Source organism: Lethenteron reissneri, chromosome 68 (genome assembly GCF_015708825.2).
Source record: "Lethenteron reissneri isolate LAM-NWPU_2019-01 chromosome 68, ASM1570882v1, whole genome shotgun sequence".
In the NCBI taxonomy this organism is placed as follows: Eukaryota; Metazoa; Chordata; class Hyperoartia; order Petromyzontiformes; family Petromyzontidae; genus Lethenteron; species Lethenteron reissneri.
In genome coordinates, this window is record NC_083846.1 from 4,713,491 (window position 1) to 4,730,998 (window position 17,508).

Below are 17,508 nucleotides of genomic sequence, written 5' to 3' on the forward strand. Positions count from 1 at the left end.
CTACCCCACCTACCCCACCTACCCCACCTGCCCCCACCTACCCCACCTACCCCCACCTACTCTACCTACCCCACCTACCCCACCTACCCCACCTACCCCCACCTACCCCCTACCCCACCTGCCCCCACCTACCCCACCTACCCCACCTACCCCCACCTACTCTACCTACCCCACCTACCCCCCTACCCCACCTACCCCCACCTGCACCCACCTAGCCCACTACCCCCACCTACCCCACCTACCCCCACCTACCCCACCTACCCCACCTACCCCACCTACCCCACCTACCCCCACCTACCCCACCTGCACCCACCTACCCCCCACCTTACCCCCACCCTAGACGCTACCTACCCCACCTGACCCCCACCTGCCACCCACCGACCCCCACCTACCCCACCTACCCCCCACCCTAACCCCATACCTACCCCCCTACCCCCACCTAGCCCCACCTCCTGCCCCCACCTACCCCACCTACCCCACCTACCCCCACCTACCCCAACTACCCCACCCTACCCCCACCTACCCCCCACCTACCCCACCATACCCCACCTGCACCCACCTAACCCCACCTACCCCACCTACCCCCACCTGAATGATAAGGAACGGAGTGAATGATAGTGAATGATAGTGAATGGTAGGGAACGGAGTGAATGATAGGAGATGGTAGGAGATGATAGGGAGCGGAGTGAATGGGAGGAGATGATAAGGAACAAAGTGAATGGTAGTGAATGATAGGAAACAAAGTGAATGGTAGGGAATGATAGGGGATAGTAGTAGAGGTGGGACAAAGTCATTGTTATGCAAGTCCAAGTCGAGTCTGAAGTCATCAAATTCATGACTCGAGTCTGACTCGAGTCCAAGTCACATGACTCGAGTCCACACCTCAGAGGTGGGACAAAGTCATTGTTATGCAAGTCCAAGTCGAGTCTGAAGTCATCAAATTCATGACTCGAGTCTGACTCGAGTCCAAGTCACATGACTCGAGTCCACACCTCTGGTAGTAAATGATATGGATCTGAGTGAATGGTAGTGAATGATAGGAAACGGAGTGAATGACACACGGGGCATCTCTGCCCCGTGTGTCAAAGGAGTCGGTGGTGGCCTAGTCCCCTACGCGCCCGCGTGTCTCCCTCTCAGCCTGCCTGGCAAACAACTTCTGCCGAGTAAGACTTTGCCCAGAAGCCCCTTGACACGACACGAATGGATTTTGACTTTGAATTCATATTCTTGGTTCTTTCGGCAAAGTGACGTAGATAGAAAAGAAAAATTTTAACTTATAATAAATATTGGAAAATAATGAAAGCAAAAAATCCGCGACGTTTCGATCGCAACACAAAATCAGGCGTCTGATGAAGATCGCTTGTGTTGCGATGGAAACGTCGTGGGGTTTTTACTCTTATTATTTTCAATTTATTATTAATCTTTTTATTTTTTCTTTGTAATTTATTAAGCCAATTTTTGCTTCTTATTGTATTCCATTACTTTTATTATGAACGGTAATTTTTAATTTAGTAATCAAAATTTTACTTTCAATTGTATTACTTACTATTTTTCTTTTCTATCGACGCGACCTTACCGACTGAACCAAGAACACGATACGAATCGATCTTGAGGAAGCGACGGTGGAGGCGGAGCAAGGGGGAGGAGGGGGGGGGGAAGGAGGCAAGGGAGAGATTGCATCTCACAGCTTCAAGGGGATGAGGCTCCGCAATCTGTGCCCGTCCATCTGATTTGAAATGGATGGGGGGCGGGACCCACCATGGGGAATTTTTTCAAAGTTAAATTCAAAACATTTGTCAAAATCTCGCTTCTCGTTGGTCCTGTAGACTACACTATACACTATAGAATACACTATACACTACTATACACTACTATACACTACTATACTATACACTACACTATACGCTACACTATACGCTACACTATACACTACACTATACACTACACTATACACTACACTATACACTACACTATACACTACACTACACTATACACTACACTATATACTACACTATACACTACACTATATACTACTACACACTACATTATACACTACACTACACACTTTACTATACACTACACTATACACTACAATACACTATACACTACTATACACTATAAACTACCATACACTACACTATACACTACTATACACTACACTATACACTACACTATAGACTACACTATACACTATACACTACACTATACACTACACTATACACTACACTATACACTACACTATACACTACACTACACTATACACTACACTATATACTACACTATACACTACACTATATACTACTACACACTACATTTTACACTACACTACACACTTTACTATACACTACACTATACACTACAATACACTATACACTACTATACACTATAAACTACCATACACTACACTATACACTACTATACACTACACTATACACTACACTATACACTACAATACACTATACACTACTATACACTATAAACTACTATACACTACACTATACACTACTATACACTATACACTACACTAGTCACTACACTACAATACACTTCACTATACACTATACACTACACTATGCACTACACTATACACTACACTATACACTACACTATACACTACACTATACACTACACTATACACTACTATACACTATACACTACACTATACACTACACACTAGTGCTGTACGAGTGACGAATTGGCCACGTTGTTTACGTGACAACCCTTACTAGTTGGTTGTGTCGGGTGGTGGCGGGTCTTAACGACACAACATTTATACATTTAATACGCGATCTCACCCCAAGACAACCCCTCTATTCATGGATGATATTGGTCGTTTTAAAGCTTTCGTGACTGCAGGGATTCATCTTCTTGGTTCTTTCGGTAAAGTCACGTAGAAGGGAAGTAATAAAATAATAAAAATAATTCTCACGACGTTTCGGCTACAACGCAAGCAGCCGTCTTCAGGTGAAGAATGAGACACTGCCAAGCTAGGAGCTTATATATAAGCTGGGTTGGAGGTGGAAGAAGAGCGCCTTGACAAAATAATGTGCATATCAAGAGGAATTTAGCATATTCACTCTTGATATGCACATTCTTTTGTTAAGAGGAATTTAGCATATTCACTCTTGATATGCACATTATTTTGTTAAGAGGAATTTAGCATATTCACTCTTGATATGCACATTATTTTGTTAAGAGGAATTTAGCATATTCACTCTTGATATGCACATTATTTTGTTAAGAGGAATTTAGCATATTCACTCTTGATATGCACATTATTTTGTTAAGGCGCTCTTCTTCCACCTCCAACCCAGCTTATATATAAGCTCCTAGCTTGGCAGTGTCTCATTCTTCACCTGAAGACGGCTGCTTGCGTTGTCGCCGATACGTCGTGAGAATTATTTTATTATGTGTTATTTTTATTTTTTTATTTACTTCCCTTCTACGTGACTTTACCGAAAGAACCCAGAAGATGATATTGGTCGTGTTCATTCACGTGGTCCTATTTCGCCCTCTGCTGGTCGCTCCGAAATGTGACGTCACATCAAAATGAGCAACTTTTTAAATAAATACAGACAACACGTTCTACTTAATTAAATAGACTTTTTAATAAATGTTTTCTTCCTACAACATCAGAGTGCAGCGCCACATTAAATACGCACTACAATGACAATAGTTTAAAGCGATTTGAAGCAAGTTTTATTTTGGGGAGGGGGGGGTCTGACTTTTTGTGACGCCGTGTGACGAGGGGGGTGGGGGTGGGGGTCAAAAATTGTCCAAAATCGCGTGACGTCATTTATGGACGGTCCCAAACACACGCGCCGCTCATCGTTGACAGAGAGGACTGGTTGCCCTCTGGCGGCGAGAGTTGGAATCATCACAACAGCGGGCAGGGGGGGAGGGGGTGCTGATGTTCGACGTTTCGGGCAATGTCCCTTGTTCATGGGGGCGGTCCTGTCCGTCTGCTACAGCAGGGGTGTGAGTAGGGAATTTCCGACAGGATATAAAACAATCTTCGCCTGTATGGGCTGCTATAAAATGCCCACATTGTAAGCTATCATTTGTGGCCACGTAGCTTCTGAAAAAATAAAAACACATTCCTGCGGAGGGAGCTGGTAGGAACGTCGGGTTGCTCGCTCAATGGCCTGCAGGGTCAACGGTGGCGTGGTGTATTCCGCAAATATGCCCGACTGTGAGGGCGGGCACAAGCCGGCGTGAGTAGGTGAAACGTTGAGTTTTATAAGGGCACCACGGGGTGACCAGCCCCTCCCCACCCAGCCCCACTCCCCTCCCACCCCCCACCCAGCCCCACCCTCCTCACCCAGCCACTCCCCACCCTCCCCACCCAGCCCCTCCCTCCCCACCCAGCCCCTTCCCACCCTCCCCACCTAGCCCCTCCCCACCCTCCCCAACCAGCGCCTCCCCATCCTCCTTTCTCCATCCAGCCCCACCCTCCCCACCCAGCCCCACCCTCCCCACCCAACCCCTCCCCACCCTCCCCTCTCCACCCCAGCCCCACCCCTCCCATTTTTGGATCCACGACAGACGGACGGACACAATAATCCCCTGTGGGCTGGTGGAACCAGGAGGTTCCTACCATCTCAGTGGGTATGGCCTGGTGAAATAAAATAAAACTTCCCAAAAAATTACTCACACGTAACATAAAACACTCGCTTCACTGGCACCGCGCGCACACATCAATACACAAACACAACAACAGCCTGCATCCGCCACTAGGTAGCGGTGACGCCACCACGGCGCCCGTGCCAGGCTAGGTGCACCTCGAGGCCGCCGCGTGAAAGTGTCGTCGAAGGTCACGGGGTCAGACCCTGCAGGTGCCATGGGTCGGCCGTGACTGAGATGGCTGTCAAGATGCATAGCCCAGCAGCGCAAGCTCGCTGCGTTTAAAAGCCACCAGGCGCTCTGCCCTCTGCTGTTGCTGGAGGGCGACTGCCTCCCAAACGTTTCTTTTTTAAATCCTTTATATTAAGTTCGCGTGCTTGCTTGCTTGCGTGCTTGCGTGCTTGCGTGCTTGCTTGCGCGCTTACGACCGTGCAAATCTTTCGGTCGTTTTTTAACCCACTTCCCGTGATCCAATCGAGCTGACATTTTGCACACAGACTCGTTGTGCGAGACAATTAATTTTCGTGAAATTTTTTTTCCAAAATGTTACACTGTTTATGGAAAACAAATTAAATATTTCATTACCAATTGCTTAATACTGGCAGACAATCATCTGACCCATAGGTGGCAGCCATCTCAAGCCAGAGGACGAGAGGACTCTAGCCGCCATGCATATAAAGGATTTATAGTGAAAAACTTTGTTTTTACGGGTTATACTTATTCCATTTGCTACACAGCTCAGATAATACTACTAATCGCTCATCTTAAACACCCGGTCGTTCATACAAGTTGAAGGCGGTATAGTACGACAGTAATAGAGCAAGTGCAGAACCACTGAACCGGAATTCATAGCTTGAAAGCATTGAGCGCTGGGCTCTTGAAAGTATAGTGTAGTGTATAGTGTAGTGTATAGTGTAGTGTATAGTGGAGTGTATAGTGTAGTGTATAGTGTAGTGTATAGTGTAGTGTATGGTAGTGTATAATAGTGTAGTGTATAGTGTAGTGTATAGTGTAGTGTATAGTAGTGTAGTGTGTAGTGTAGTGTATAGTATAGTGTATAGTAGTGTATAGTGTAGTGTATAATAGTGTAGTGTATAGTGGAGTGTATAGTGTAGTGTATAGTAGTGTAGTGTATAGTGTAGTGTATAGTGTAGTGTATAGTAGTGTAGTGTATAGTAGTGTAGTGTATAGTGTAGTGTATAATAGTGTAGTGTACAGTAGTGTAGTGTATAGTGTAGTGTATAATAGTGTAGTGTATAGTAGTGTATAGTGTAGTGTATAATAGTGTAGTGTATAGTAGTGTAGTGTATAGTAGTGCATAGTGTAGTGTATAGTAGTGTATAGTGTAGTGTATAATCGTGTAGTGTACAGTAGTGTAGTGTATAGTGTAGTGTATAATAGAGTAGTGTATAGTAGTGTAGTGTATAGTGTAGTGTATAATAGTGTAGTGTACAGTAGTGTAGTGTATAGTGTAGTGTATAATAGTGTAGTGTATAGTAGTGTATAGTGTAGTGTATAATAGTGTAGTGTATAGTAGTGTATAGTGTAGTGTATAATAGTGTAGTGTATAGTAGTGTATAGTGTAGTGTATAATAGTGTAGTGTAAAGTAGTGTAGTGTATAGTAGTGTATAGTGTAGTGCATAGTAGTATATAGTGTAGTGTATAATAGTGTAGTGTACAGTAGTGTAGTGTATAGTGTAGTGTATAATAGTGTAGTGTATAGTAGTGTAGTGTATAGTGTAGTGTATAGTGTAGTGTACAGTAGTGTAGTGTATAGTAGGGTAGTGTATAATAGTGTAGTGTATAGTAGTGTATAGTGTAGTGTATAGTGTAGTGTATAATAGTGTAGTGTATAGTAGTGTAGTGTATAGTGTAGTGTATAATAGTGTAGTGTATAGTGTAGTGTATAATAGTGTAGTGTATAGTAGTGTAGTGTATAACGCAGATTTGGGGAGCACAGTTGGTGCATCTGCCAGTCATCTCAGTCGACCCGTGGCACCTGGGACTGTTGGTGACCTCTTGTCAGCGGGACTTCAACACCTCACGTGGCCTCAAAGTGCACCTAGAATGGCATCACCGCCACTTAGTGGTGAACGGTGATTGTTGCGAGATGTGTGTGATATGTGTGGCGTGTGTGTGATACGGTGTGTGTAACATTATCTTTTCATCGGTTGCGTAACGCTGTGTGGAAGCTACCTGGTCTATCACTCCGCACGAAGCTTAAGGTCTTCTCGGCCACGGGCATTCTCTCTCTTCTCTACGCTTGCGAAACGTGGACGCCACTAATGGAGCATCTTCGCCGGTTAGAAATATTTAGGGTGGCCTGCCTACGATACATCCTGGGTTTAACTAGGCTGGATTGTGTGAGGAGCTCACAAATCCTTGAAAGATCTGGGCAAAGTCCCATCGGTGAGCTCCTCCGGCTGGCAAGGCTGCGTTGGCTGGGTCATGAAGCCCGCATGCCCAGCCACCGCATGCCGAAACAGCTTTTGTTCGGCCGGATCGAGGGAGCTAAACGGACGCGGCACGGGCTAGAGAAGAGATGGAGTGATGTGGTACAGGAGGACGTAGAGCTGAGTGGACTTGCCGATGACTGGTACCAGCGGTGTCAAGATCGGCCTCTGTGGAGGAGGCTCGTGAAAGACGCTACTGGGCAGTTGGAGGCAGTCGCTCTCCAACAACAACGGAGGGCGGAGGAGCGACGCTCACAACAACGAGCGGAGCACCGGGTAGCTAAAGCACAGCCAGCTGTCAGAGTAAAGGGCACAGGTGGTGCATCAGCCAGTCGTCTCAGTCAGCCGACCCGTGGCACCTGGGTCTGCCCCGTGACCTTCTGCCAGCGGGTGTTCGACACTTCACGCGGCCTCAAGGTGCACATAGCCTGGCACAAGCGTCGTGGGGACGTCACCACCACTTAGTGGCGAATGGCGGTTGTTGTTGTGACATATGCGGGGTGTGAGTGATATGTGTGGTATGTGTGTGTGATATTTGTGATGTGTGTGTGATGTGTGTGTGTGATATGTGTGTGTGTGATATGTGTGGTGTGTGTGTGACATCGAACTCGGGTCGCCGGGTTCATAGCGCAGCGCGCTAACCGCTACACTACCGCTCCCTCACCACCGTTACCATCACCACTGCCACCACACACACCTCCGATTACACGCGTACTGACCGCACATGCGCCAGAGCCTCTGATCGGAGTCGATTTCACCACTCATTCGAGTAAAAACAACTCACAAAGTGCACTTGGTTCTTTCGGTAAAGTCACGTAGAAGGGAAGTAATACAAGAATAAAAATAAAACATAATAAAATAATTCTCACGACGTTTCGGCCACAACGCAAGCAGCCGTCCTCAGGTGGAGAACAGGTCTGTCGAGAAGACAGAGTCTGAATGACACACCCCAGGCTTGGAGCGTCTATTTAAGCTGGGTTGGAGGGGGGAAGGGCGCCTTGACAAAATAATTTGCATATCAAGAGGAATTTAGCATATTTATGGAAAATGCAGATATGCGATTAGTACTACTTGTGAGTATAATAATATCATGATTTAACAACGTTTGATTTGTATTATTTTATTATTTCCCTTCTACGTGACTTTACCGAAAGAATCAAGAAGATGAATCATTGCAGTTACGAAAGCTTTAAATCGAAACTCTTTATATATTGTTTGGGGTCTTTCGGTAAAGTCACGGAGATAGGGTGAGACTTTTTTTGTATATTAAAATTTTATTATTTTATTATTTCCCTTCTACGTAACTTTACCGAAAGAACCAAGAAGATGAATCCCTGCAGTCACGAAAGCTTTAAATCGAAAAATGTCTAATAGTGTATTGTAGTACATGCTCTGTTTTAACCTTTTTACCATTTCGTGTTTCATTGTAAGTCATGGCAGAGATTATGGATTAACAAAGTACATCCATAACCACAATCATATAAACAGAAATCGATGCATTGATTTATATGAAAAGTCCAGATATTGTGGCCAAGGTTTAGCAAATTGTTTGTTTTATTTACATACTATAGCAATGATTTTTTATAGCTATATATTGGGGGAGGGCGGCATTTTGAGCATATTTTAAACACATTCCTGCGGAGGGAGCTGGTAGGAACGTTGGGTTGCTCGGTCAATAGCCTGCAGGGTCAACGGCGGCATGGTGTATTCCGCAAATATGCCCGACTGTGAGGGCGGCGACAAGCCGGCGTGAGTAGGTGAAACGTTGAGTTTTATAAGGGCACCACGGGGTGACCAGCCCCTCCCCACCCAGCCTCACCCCTCCCACCCCCACCCACCCAGCCCCACCCTCCCCACCCAGCCCCACCCATCCCACCCCCACCCCTCCCACCCCCCACCCACCCAGCCCCAACCTCCCCACCCAGCCCCACCCATCCCACCCCCACCCCTCCCACCCCCCACCCAGCCCCACCCTCCCCACCCAGCCCCACACTCTCCTCCCCACCCAGCCCTCCCCACCCTCCCCTCCCAGCACCTCCATTTTGAGCATATTTGAATATTAAGGGGGATGTTTCCACCCCAATATACATATTATAATTGCGGCCTTGCATCGGATAGACATTGAAATTTAGAAGCAGAATTCTACATTGACGACCTTTGCTGCCACGTACGGCTGAACACTTTGGGACAATTGAAAACCATCGACCTCTTCTCTCCCCTTCCGATCAACAATCAAAGAGTTTCACTTTTTGTTGTTGAAATTCACGTAAATTCAGAACGCAGTAAGCAAATTCATTTTGTATTCTTAGGTTTTTTCGGTAAAGTCACGTAGGTAAAAAATTAAAATTAATTAAAGTACGGCTGCCGTGCTGTGACGGTTCCACCTGAAGACGGAAGCTTGTGTTGCCTCCGAAACGTCGTGATTTTTATTTTATTTTACTTTTATTAATTTTAATTTTTTACCTACGTGACTTCACCGAAAAAACCTAAGAAAATGAATCCTTGCAGTCACGAAAGCTTCAAATCAAAAATTCATTTTGGTAAAAGCCACCTTCTGCTCACATTTGTAGCAAAAAATTAGTGAAAGTCCCCGCTTATCGTTTTTTTAATTCACCCTGTTTAAATATTTTTTAATCACTTCAATACAGAATCCAGTAAGTCGATACTTACAATAATTGAATCATCCCTTCGACAATTGCGCATTCGCAACAAACATAAGTCGAGAAGCAAGTGGTTTTAATGTTTTATTCACTCTCGCAAGTGACGAAAAATTGTAAGTTTTGAAAAAAGCAATGTTTGATTACAACATAAATTCCCGATAGAACGGGGTATCCCAAACAGCTCTTATAACGCTACTAAAAAGGTGATTTACGTATTATTTTTTTTTTAATAAAAATTAATTAAAAACATCTTTACATTTCAGTCTTTTTCGTTGAATGCATTTTTTTTCATGAACCCGTCACATGACGGTCAATTAGGCGAGTAGTGTAAACAGTCATGTGGGTGTCCAGTTACGAGGTCACCTTGCTGCCTGTGACAACCACCACCGCCCTACTATCCATCTCCCACCCTCACAATCTCCCACCACTGCACCACCCTCACGGGTGCAACCCTCCTCCACCCTCCACACCACGTGTCCCACCCATAACTACCTCCTCCACCCTGCACACCACGCGTCCCACCCATCACTACCTCCTCCAATCTCCACACCACGTGTCCCACCCATCCCCACCTCCTCCACTCTCCACACCACGTGTCCCACCCATCACGACCTCCTCCACCCTCCACACCACGTGTCCCACCCATCACCACCTCCTCCACCCTGCACGCCACTCGTCCCACCCATCACCACCTCCTCCACCCTGCACACCACGTGTCCCACCCATCACCACCTCCTGCACCCTCCACACCACGTGTCCCACCCATCACTACCTCCTCCTGCACCCTAGACACCACGTGTCCCACCCATCACCACCTCCTCCACCTTGCACACCACTTGTCCCACCCATCACCATCTCCTCCACCCTGCACACCACTCGTCCCACCCATCACTACCTCCTCCACCCTGCACACCACTTGTCCCACCCATCACCACCTCCTCCACCCTGCACACCACGCGTCCCACCCATCACCACCTCCTGCACCCTCCACACCACACCTCACACCCATCACTACCTCCTCCTGCACCCTGCACACCACGTGTCCCACCCATCACCACCTCCTGCACCCTGTACACCACCGTCCCACCCATCACTACCTCCTCCTGCACCCTGGACACCACGCGTCCCACCCATCACTACCTCCTCCTGCACCCTACACACCACGTGTCCCACCCATCACTACCTCCTGCACACCACGCGTCCCACCCATCACCACCTCCTGCACCCTCCACACCACACCTCACACCCATCACTACCTCCTCCTGCACCCTGCACACCACGTGTCCCACCCATCACCACCTCCTGCACCCTGTACACCACCGTCCCACCCATCACTACCTCCTCCTGCACCCTGGACACCACGCGTCCCACCCATCACTACCTCCTCCTGCACCCTACACACCACGTGTCCCACCCATCACTACCTCCTGCACACCACACGTCCCACCCATCACCACCTCCTCTTTCGCTCTCTCTCTCTCTCTCGTGGGTGGTTTTACTCTCGTGCCAACTTTCAGTCCCGTCTGACGTTAGCTCGCCAGAAGGCAGAAGAGAAAAGTTGGACTCCCATCTGTTCCATCTGTGCAGGATAAAGTGCTGCGCACCCTCCCCTCCCTCCCCTCGAGCACGTGGCTTCTCCCGAGAGCTCCGATTTCTTCGCACGTTGACAGGCGCGTTGATGGATTGACACGTAACGCCTCGATATACAGAGGACCGCAGAGCTTGGCGTGGGAGCGAGCGAGTGAGTGTGAGGCGAGTGGGTAAGAGAGCCGGTGGTGTAGCGGTTAGCGCTACGCTGCGCCACGGAACCCGGCGACCCGAATACACGTGTAGCAGCTACTGTGTAGTAGCTACTACACGTGCAGTAGCTACTGTGTAGTAGTAGCTACTACACAGTAACTGCTACACATGTAGTAGCTACACATGTGTAGCTACTACACGTGTAGTAGCTACTACACGTGTAGTAGCTACACGCGTAGTAGCTACTACACGTGTAGTAGCTACACGTGTAGTAGCTACTGCACGTGTAGTAGCTACTACACGTGTAGCTGCTACATGTGTAGAGGTGATACGCGCTGGGATTAGAGATCGTATGCCAGCGCGTAATGATTGGCTGTGTAGGTGGTGACGTGCGCTGACGGTGGAGGATCAGGGGTCAGCGCGGGGTCGTGGGTTACGGGGTACTGATTGGCTGTGGACGGGTGACGTGCTGAGAGGGAGTGATCGGGTGGCAGCGCGGTGTGATTGGTGGAGGAGTGTTAACACGCGCTGGGGAAAACGGATCGTAGAGAGAGTGCGTCGTGATTGGTTCATTAAGGAGCGATGCTCACGTTGAAGTACGCATCAGCTCCGCCTCTCGTGAGCAGGGGCTATAAAAGGGGATGCACACAGGCGTGAGGGCAGTGTGTAACCAGCGAAGAATGAAGACGGGGATGAAGACCTAGGGCCCTGCGGTACCTAGTCCCGCTGTCCTAACGGGACCGGGACTCTGTGTAACCCAGAGGCGAGTGTAGTGTGTGTAGCCATAGGCGTAAGGTCTACACGAGCCGAATGCAGTGTATTGTGTAGCCAGGGACATAGGGTCTACACGAGTCGAGTGTATTGTGTAACCAGGGACATAGGGACTACACGAGTCGAGTGTATTGTGTAGCCAGAGGCGTAGGGTCTACACGAGTGAAGGGTATCGTGTGTAGCCAGAGGCCTAGAGTTTACACGAGAGTAGTGGAGTGTGAAGTCGGAAGAAAGGAGACTACACGTTGTATTTTGATACGTAAAGATTTAATAAAAGTGTGTTCCCGTCAAGAAGTTCCTGCCGTCAATTCCCATACTTCACATGTGTAGTAGCTACGGGCCAAGCACTTTCAAGGGCCCCGCGCTAAATGCTTTCAAGTATTCAATTCTGGTTCAGTGATTCAGCACTTGCTCTATTACTATAGTACTATACCGCCTACAACTCTTATAAACGACCTGGTGTTTAAGGTTAGCTATGTTTTTCATTTGGCTGTATAGCTGTATAGCCAAAGGAAAAAAGTACAATTACCTGACAATACAAGTCAAATATTGACGTGTTTTAAATATTTACGCGTTGTTTTTATTTCATTTAGGGCCCCTTTGTAACATTTGCTCTACAGGCCCCGGCACTGGCGCTGTCCTTACGGGAAGCAACGAGACCCACGCACAGAAGCCGACGACGGAGAAGCAGCAGCGGTGTCCACAAGTTTCAAGTTGCATTGATTAGGTTTTGCCCTGTGAGCCATTCGGCTCTTGAATCGGGTGCAACCGCAACAAACAAAAAAACTAAAACATGAACAAGAAAACATCTTAAAGTGACTGATTGCAAACAGAAAATCCAAGGAAAGACAGCTAAATATTGCAGAAAAAGCACCGTACACCAACATTGTGTGCAAAAATCCCAGTGGGATGCAAGTCAAACAACAATAACAACCACAAGACAATAAGATAATTGTTTTTTTACCCTTCTATCTGGCAACAAAACTGACACCTTTTTTACAAGGAGTCATGTTTACATAGACCACAATACCTGCAGTCATAATGCAAAAAAAACATAACTCTGATAATGTATGCACTGTCCTTGAAGTTGATTGGTCCACACCCGAGACAGCTTTCCTTAGAGCCTAGTCTCACATGGGTTGGACCAGATGACGCCAAAAGGCGCACAACTCAAAGACAATGCACCATCAGAGTATGAGAGCTCGGGGTTAAGCATTTATACCATTGGAACCTCATTTGCCAGTAAAAATATGATAATTTTTTTTTTTACCCTTTTATCTGGCAACAAAACTGACACCTTTTTTTACAAGGAGTCGTGTTTACATAGACCACAATACCTGCAGTCGTAATGCAAACAAAAAAAACACAACTCTGATAATGCATGCACTCTCCTTGAAGTTGATTGGTCCACACCCGAGACAGCTTTCCTTAGACAACTTGAGATTAAGGCCATCAGTCTAACTCTGTACTACAACAAACAAACATGGCCCAACTTCCCGAAGCAGCCAGCTGTCCGTAGATTACTAAAGAAAAGGGGGACCCCGTCAGCGTGTAACATTAAACGAGGTCGCGGAGCTAAGGATGACTATCTAGACGCGTCGACACGACCGTGTTTGTGACGCAGAACAGGAGACAATCTTGAGATCTTGGCAGAGGTTGCACGCGCGGGGGGTATAAAGACGGGAGGGTTGTCCGTTCGGTCCAAACACTTTGGCGAAACATCTGTGGGCAGGTGTGATGACAAGCGCGGTGGTGGTGGTGGTTGTTGCGGTTGTTGTTGAGATGGTGGAGGCTACTTCTTGGTTCTTTCGGTAAAGTCACGTAGAATGGAAATAAAAAAAATAAAAACACAATAAAATAATTATCACGACGTTTCGGCCACAACGCAAAGCAGCCGTCCTCTACGTGACTTTACCGAAAGAACCAAGAAGATGAATCCCTGCAGTCACGAAAGCTTTAAATCGAAATTTAACGGTGGAGGCTGTGTTGGTGATGATACGAGTGGTGGTGGTGATGGTGGAAGTGGTTGTTGTTGTTGTTTGATGATAGTGGTGGTGGTGATGGTGGTAGAGATGATGATGGTGGTGATGATGATGGTGGCAATGATGATGGTGGTGATGATAATGGTGGGAATGATGATGATGGTGGTGATGATTATAATGGTGATGATGGTGGTGGTGATGATGATGGTGTTGATTATGATGATGGCGATGATGATGGTGGTGAGGATGATGATGGTGATGGGGATGATGATGGTGGTGGTGGGGATGATGATGGGGATGATGACGATGATGGTGATGATGGTGGAGATAATGGTGATGATGATGTTGATGATGATGTTGGTGATAATGATGATGATAGTGGTTGGGTTGGTGATGATGGTGGTGGGGATGATGATGACGGTAGTGATGATGATGAGCATAATGATGGTGGTGGTGATGGCGGGCTACGCAGAGGAGCGCCACGCAGGCTATGAGATGTTAACTACCTCGCCTGGTTTACAGGAGGTCATGGGTTCGATCGCGACCCTGATGCCTGCTGTATATTTGAAGTTTGCGTCTTTCATCATCACCACAGTGGCTATGATGTGTTAACTACCTCGCCTGGTATACAGGAGGTCGTGGGTTCGATCACGACCCTGACGCCTGCTGTATATTTGGAGTTTGCGTCTCTCATCATCACCACAGTGGCTAGGAGATGATAACTACCTCGCCTGGTGTACAGCAGGTCGTGGGTTCGATCACGACCCTGACGTCTGCTGCTGTATATTTGGAGTTTGCGTCTCTCATCATCATCACGGTGGCTAGGAGATGTTAACTACCTCGCCTGGTGTACAGCAGGTCGTGGGTTCGATCGCGACCCTGATGCCTGCTGTATATTTGGAGTTTGCATCTCTCATCATCACCACAGTGGCTAGGAGATGTTAACTACCTCGCCTGGTGTACATGAGGTCGTGGGTTCGATCGCGACCCTGACGCCTGCTGCTGTATATTTGGAGTTTGCGTCTTTCATCATCACCACAGTGGCCAGGAGATGTTAACTACCTCGCCTGGTATACAGGAGGTCGTGGGTTCCATCGCGACCCTGACGCTTGCTGCTGTATATTTGCAGTCTGCGTCTCTCTTTCTCTCCGTGGTCACGGGGATTTTTTTTTCTCCGGCTCCTCCGGTTTTTTCCCTCCAGATTTCGAAGCTCACGCGTTTAGAGTATTTGTCTACCGCTATAAATGTCACGTGGTGATGAGCCACTTCGTGCGGCTGTCACTTGTGATGGTCAAGTCGCTCCTGACAAACAGCGGCTACGTTGCTCAGTGGGGTCTTGCCTGGTGAAAATAAAATCATAAAAAAATGTTTGATGATTTTCTTAGTTCTCGCGATCGAACTTTACCCAAAGAACCAAGAAGATGAATTCCTGTAGTCACGAAAGCTTTAAATCGAAAAAAAGATGATGATGATGTCGATGATGTAGATGATGATGTTGATGCTGATGTTAATAATGATGATGATGTTGATGATGATGTGAATGACGCTGTCTTTCCGACAGCCCTGTTCTTCACCTGAGGACGGCTGCTTGCGTTGTGGCCGAAACGTCGTGAGAATTATTTTATGATGTTTTATTTTCATTATATTATTATTTCCATTCTACGTGACTTTACCGAAAGAAGCAAGAAGATGAATCCCTGCAGTAACGAAAGTTTTACATCGAAATTGCCGAGTGTCACCCCATGGGCGTGTGAATAGTCACTCAACAATAACGACTGAGAAACGGGCGAACACTTGGGCAAAGCAACACTCCCCCCCCCATCTCTTTCCCTGGAACAATGAAACGAACTAGATTTGAAGCTTTCGTGACTGCAATGATTCATACTCTTAGGTTTTTTCCGTAAAGTCACGTAGGGGGAAATAAATAAATAAAAATTAGATACATAATAAAAAATACTAATAGAAATAAAATTAATTTCGATTTAAAGTTTTCGTGACTGCAGGGATTCATCTTCTTGGTTCTTTCGGTAAAGTCACGTAGAAGGGAAATAATAAAATAATGAAACATAAAAATAATAAAATAATAAACGAAATATTTTATTACGCTTTATTTTTTATCATTTTATTATTTTCCTTCTACGTGACTGTACCGAAAAAAACCAAGAAGAGAAATAAAATAATAAATCACGACGTTTCGGAGGCAACACAAGCTTCATATTCTTAGGTTTTTTCGGTAAAGTCACGTAGGTAAAAAAATAAAATAAATAAAAGTAAAATAAAAAATAAAATAATTTCTCTCACTTGATACAGCTATCGTGCTGTGACGGTTCCACCTGAAGACGGAAGCTTGTGTTGCCTCCGAAACGTCGTGATTTTTATTTTAATTTTATTAATTATAATTTTTTACCTACGTGACTTTACCGAAAAAACCTAAAAATATGAATCCTTGCAGTCACGAAAGCTTCAAATCTAGAATTAACACAAGCTTCCTTCATCAGGTGACTTTACCGAAGAAAAAAAAACCCCTAAGAGAATGAAACGAACTTTGTTTTCTGTGTTGAAGGTTCGAGGTCTCGTTACGAGTTGGAGATCCGGAATTCTTCCCAGCTCACCATGGCTGGACCTCGCTTTGGCTGCGAATCATCACTGCCGCCGCTGCTGCTGCTGCTGATGATGATGATGATCGCCTTAGCGTTGACGCTAAAGTCTCCGGCTCTAGCGAGGTCTCACTGCTCGGTCCGAATCACCACCGTCGCCATCGAGGACACGTTGTGCGGCATCTGTTACGATGTCAACACGACCATCTGCCAGGGCGCGTGCGTGACCAAGGTGGGAAGAAGTGGTGGTGGTGGTGGTGTAGTGCTCGTGTGTGAGTCGCCTCTGTTGTGCGTTGGGGCGATGCACTGCTGATGAAACCGCGCGTCGCCAGCCGAACTCTGGGTTACAGCAGAAACGACGATCAGTTGAACGCGTGTGAGGCTTTCGCCACCAATATTATTCATAATCAACGTTTTTTTGTGGTTTAGAACCCGTGTCGCCAGGCTCACATAGCGCAGCGCGCTAACCGCTGCACCACCGCTCCTCCCCCACCACCGCAACGCTCACAGCAAAGCTACGCGCTCCACGGCCGCTCGGTGCAGCGCGCTAACCGCGGCACCACCGCTCCCCTACCACCCCCCACCCCCTCTACAGCGCGCTAACCGCTGCCCCACCGCTCCCCCACCACAGCAAAGCTACGCGTTCCACGGCCGCTCAGTGCAGCGCGCTAACCGCTCCCC

At 47.0% G+C, this 17,508-nt stretch overlaps 1 protein-coding gene across 1 annotated transcript in view; it reads left to right on the forward strand.

Moving 5' to 3' along the window:
* Positions 1 to 17,508, forward strand: part of LOC133360316 (follitropin subunit beta-like) — a 56,024-nt gene that overhangs the window by 37,027 nt on the left and 1,489 nt on the right. The window contains exon 2 of the mRNA XM_061578963.1: positions 16,954 to 17,059. Within this exon, the coding sequence (XP_061434947.1) occupies positions 16,954 to 17,059 (106 nt within the window). The remainder of the gene's footprint in view (positions 1 to 16,953; positions 17,060 to 17,508) is intronic.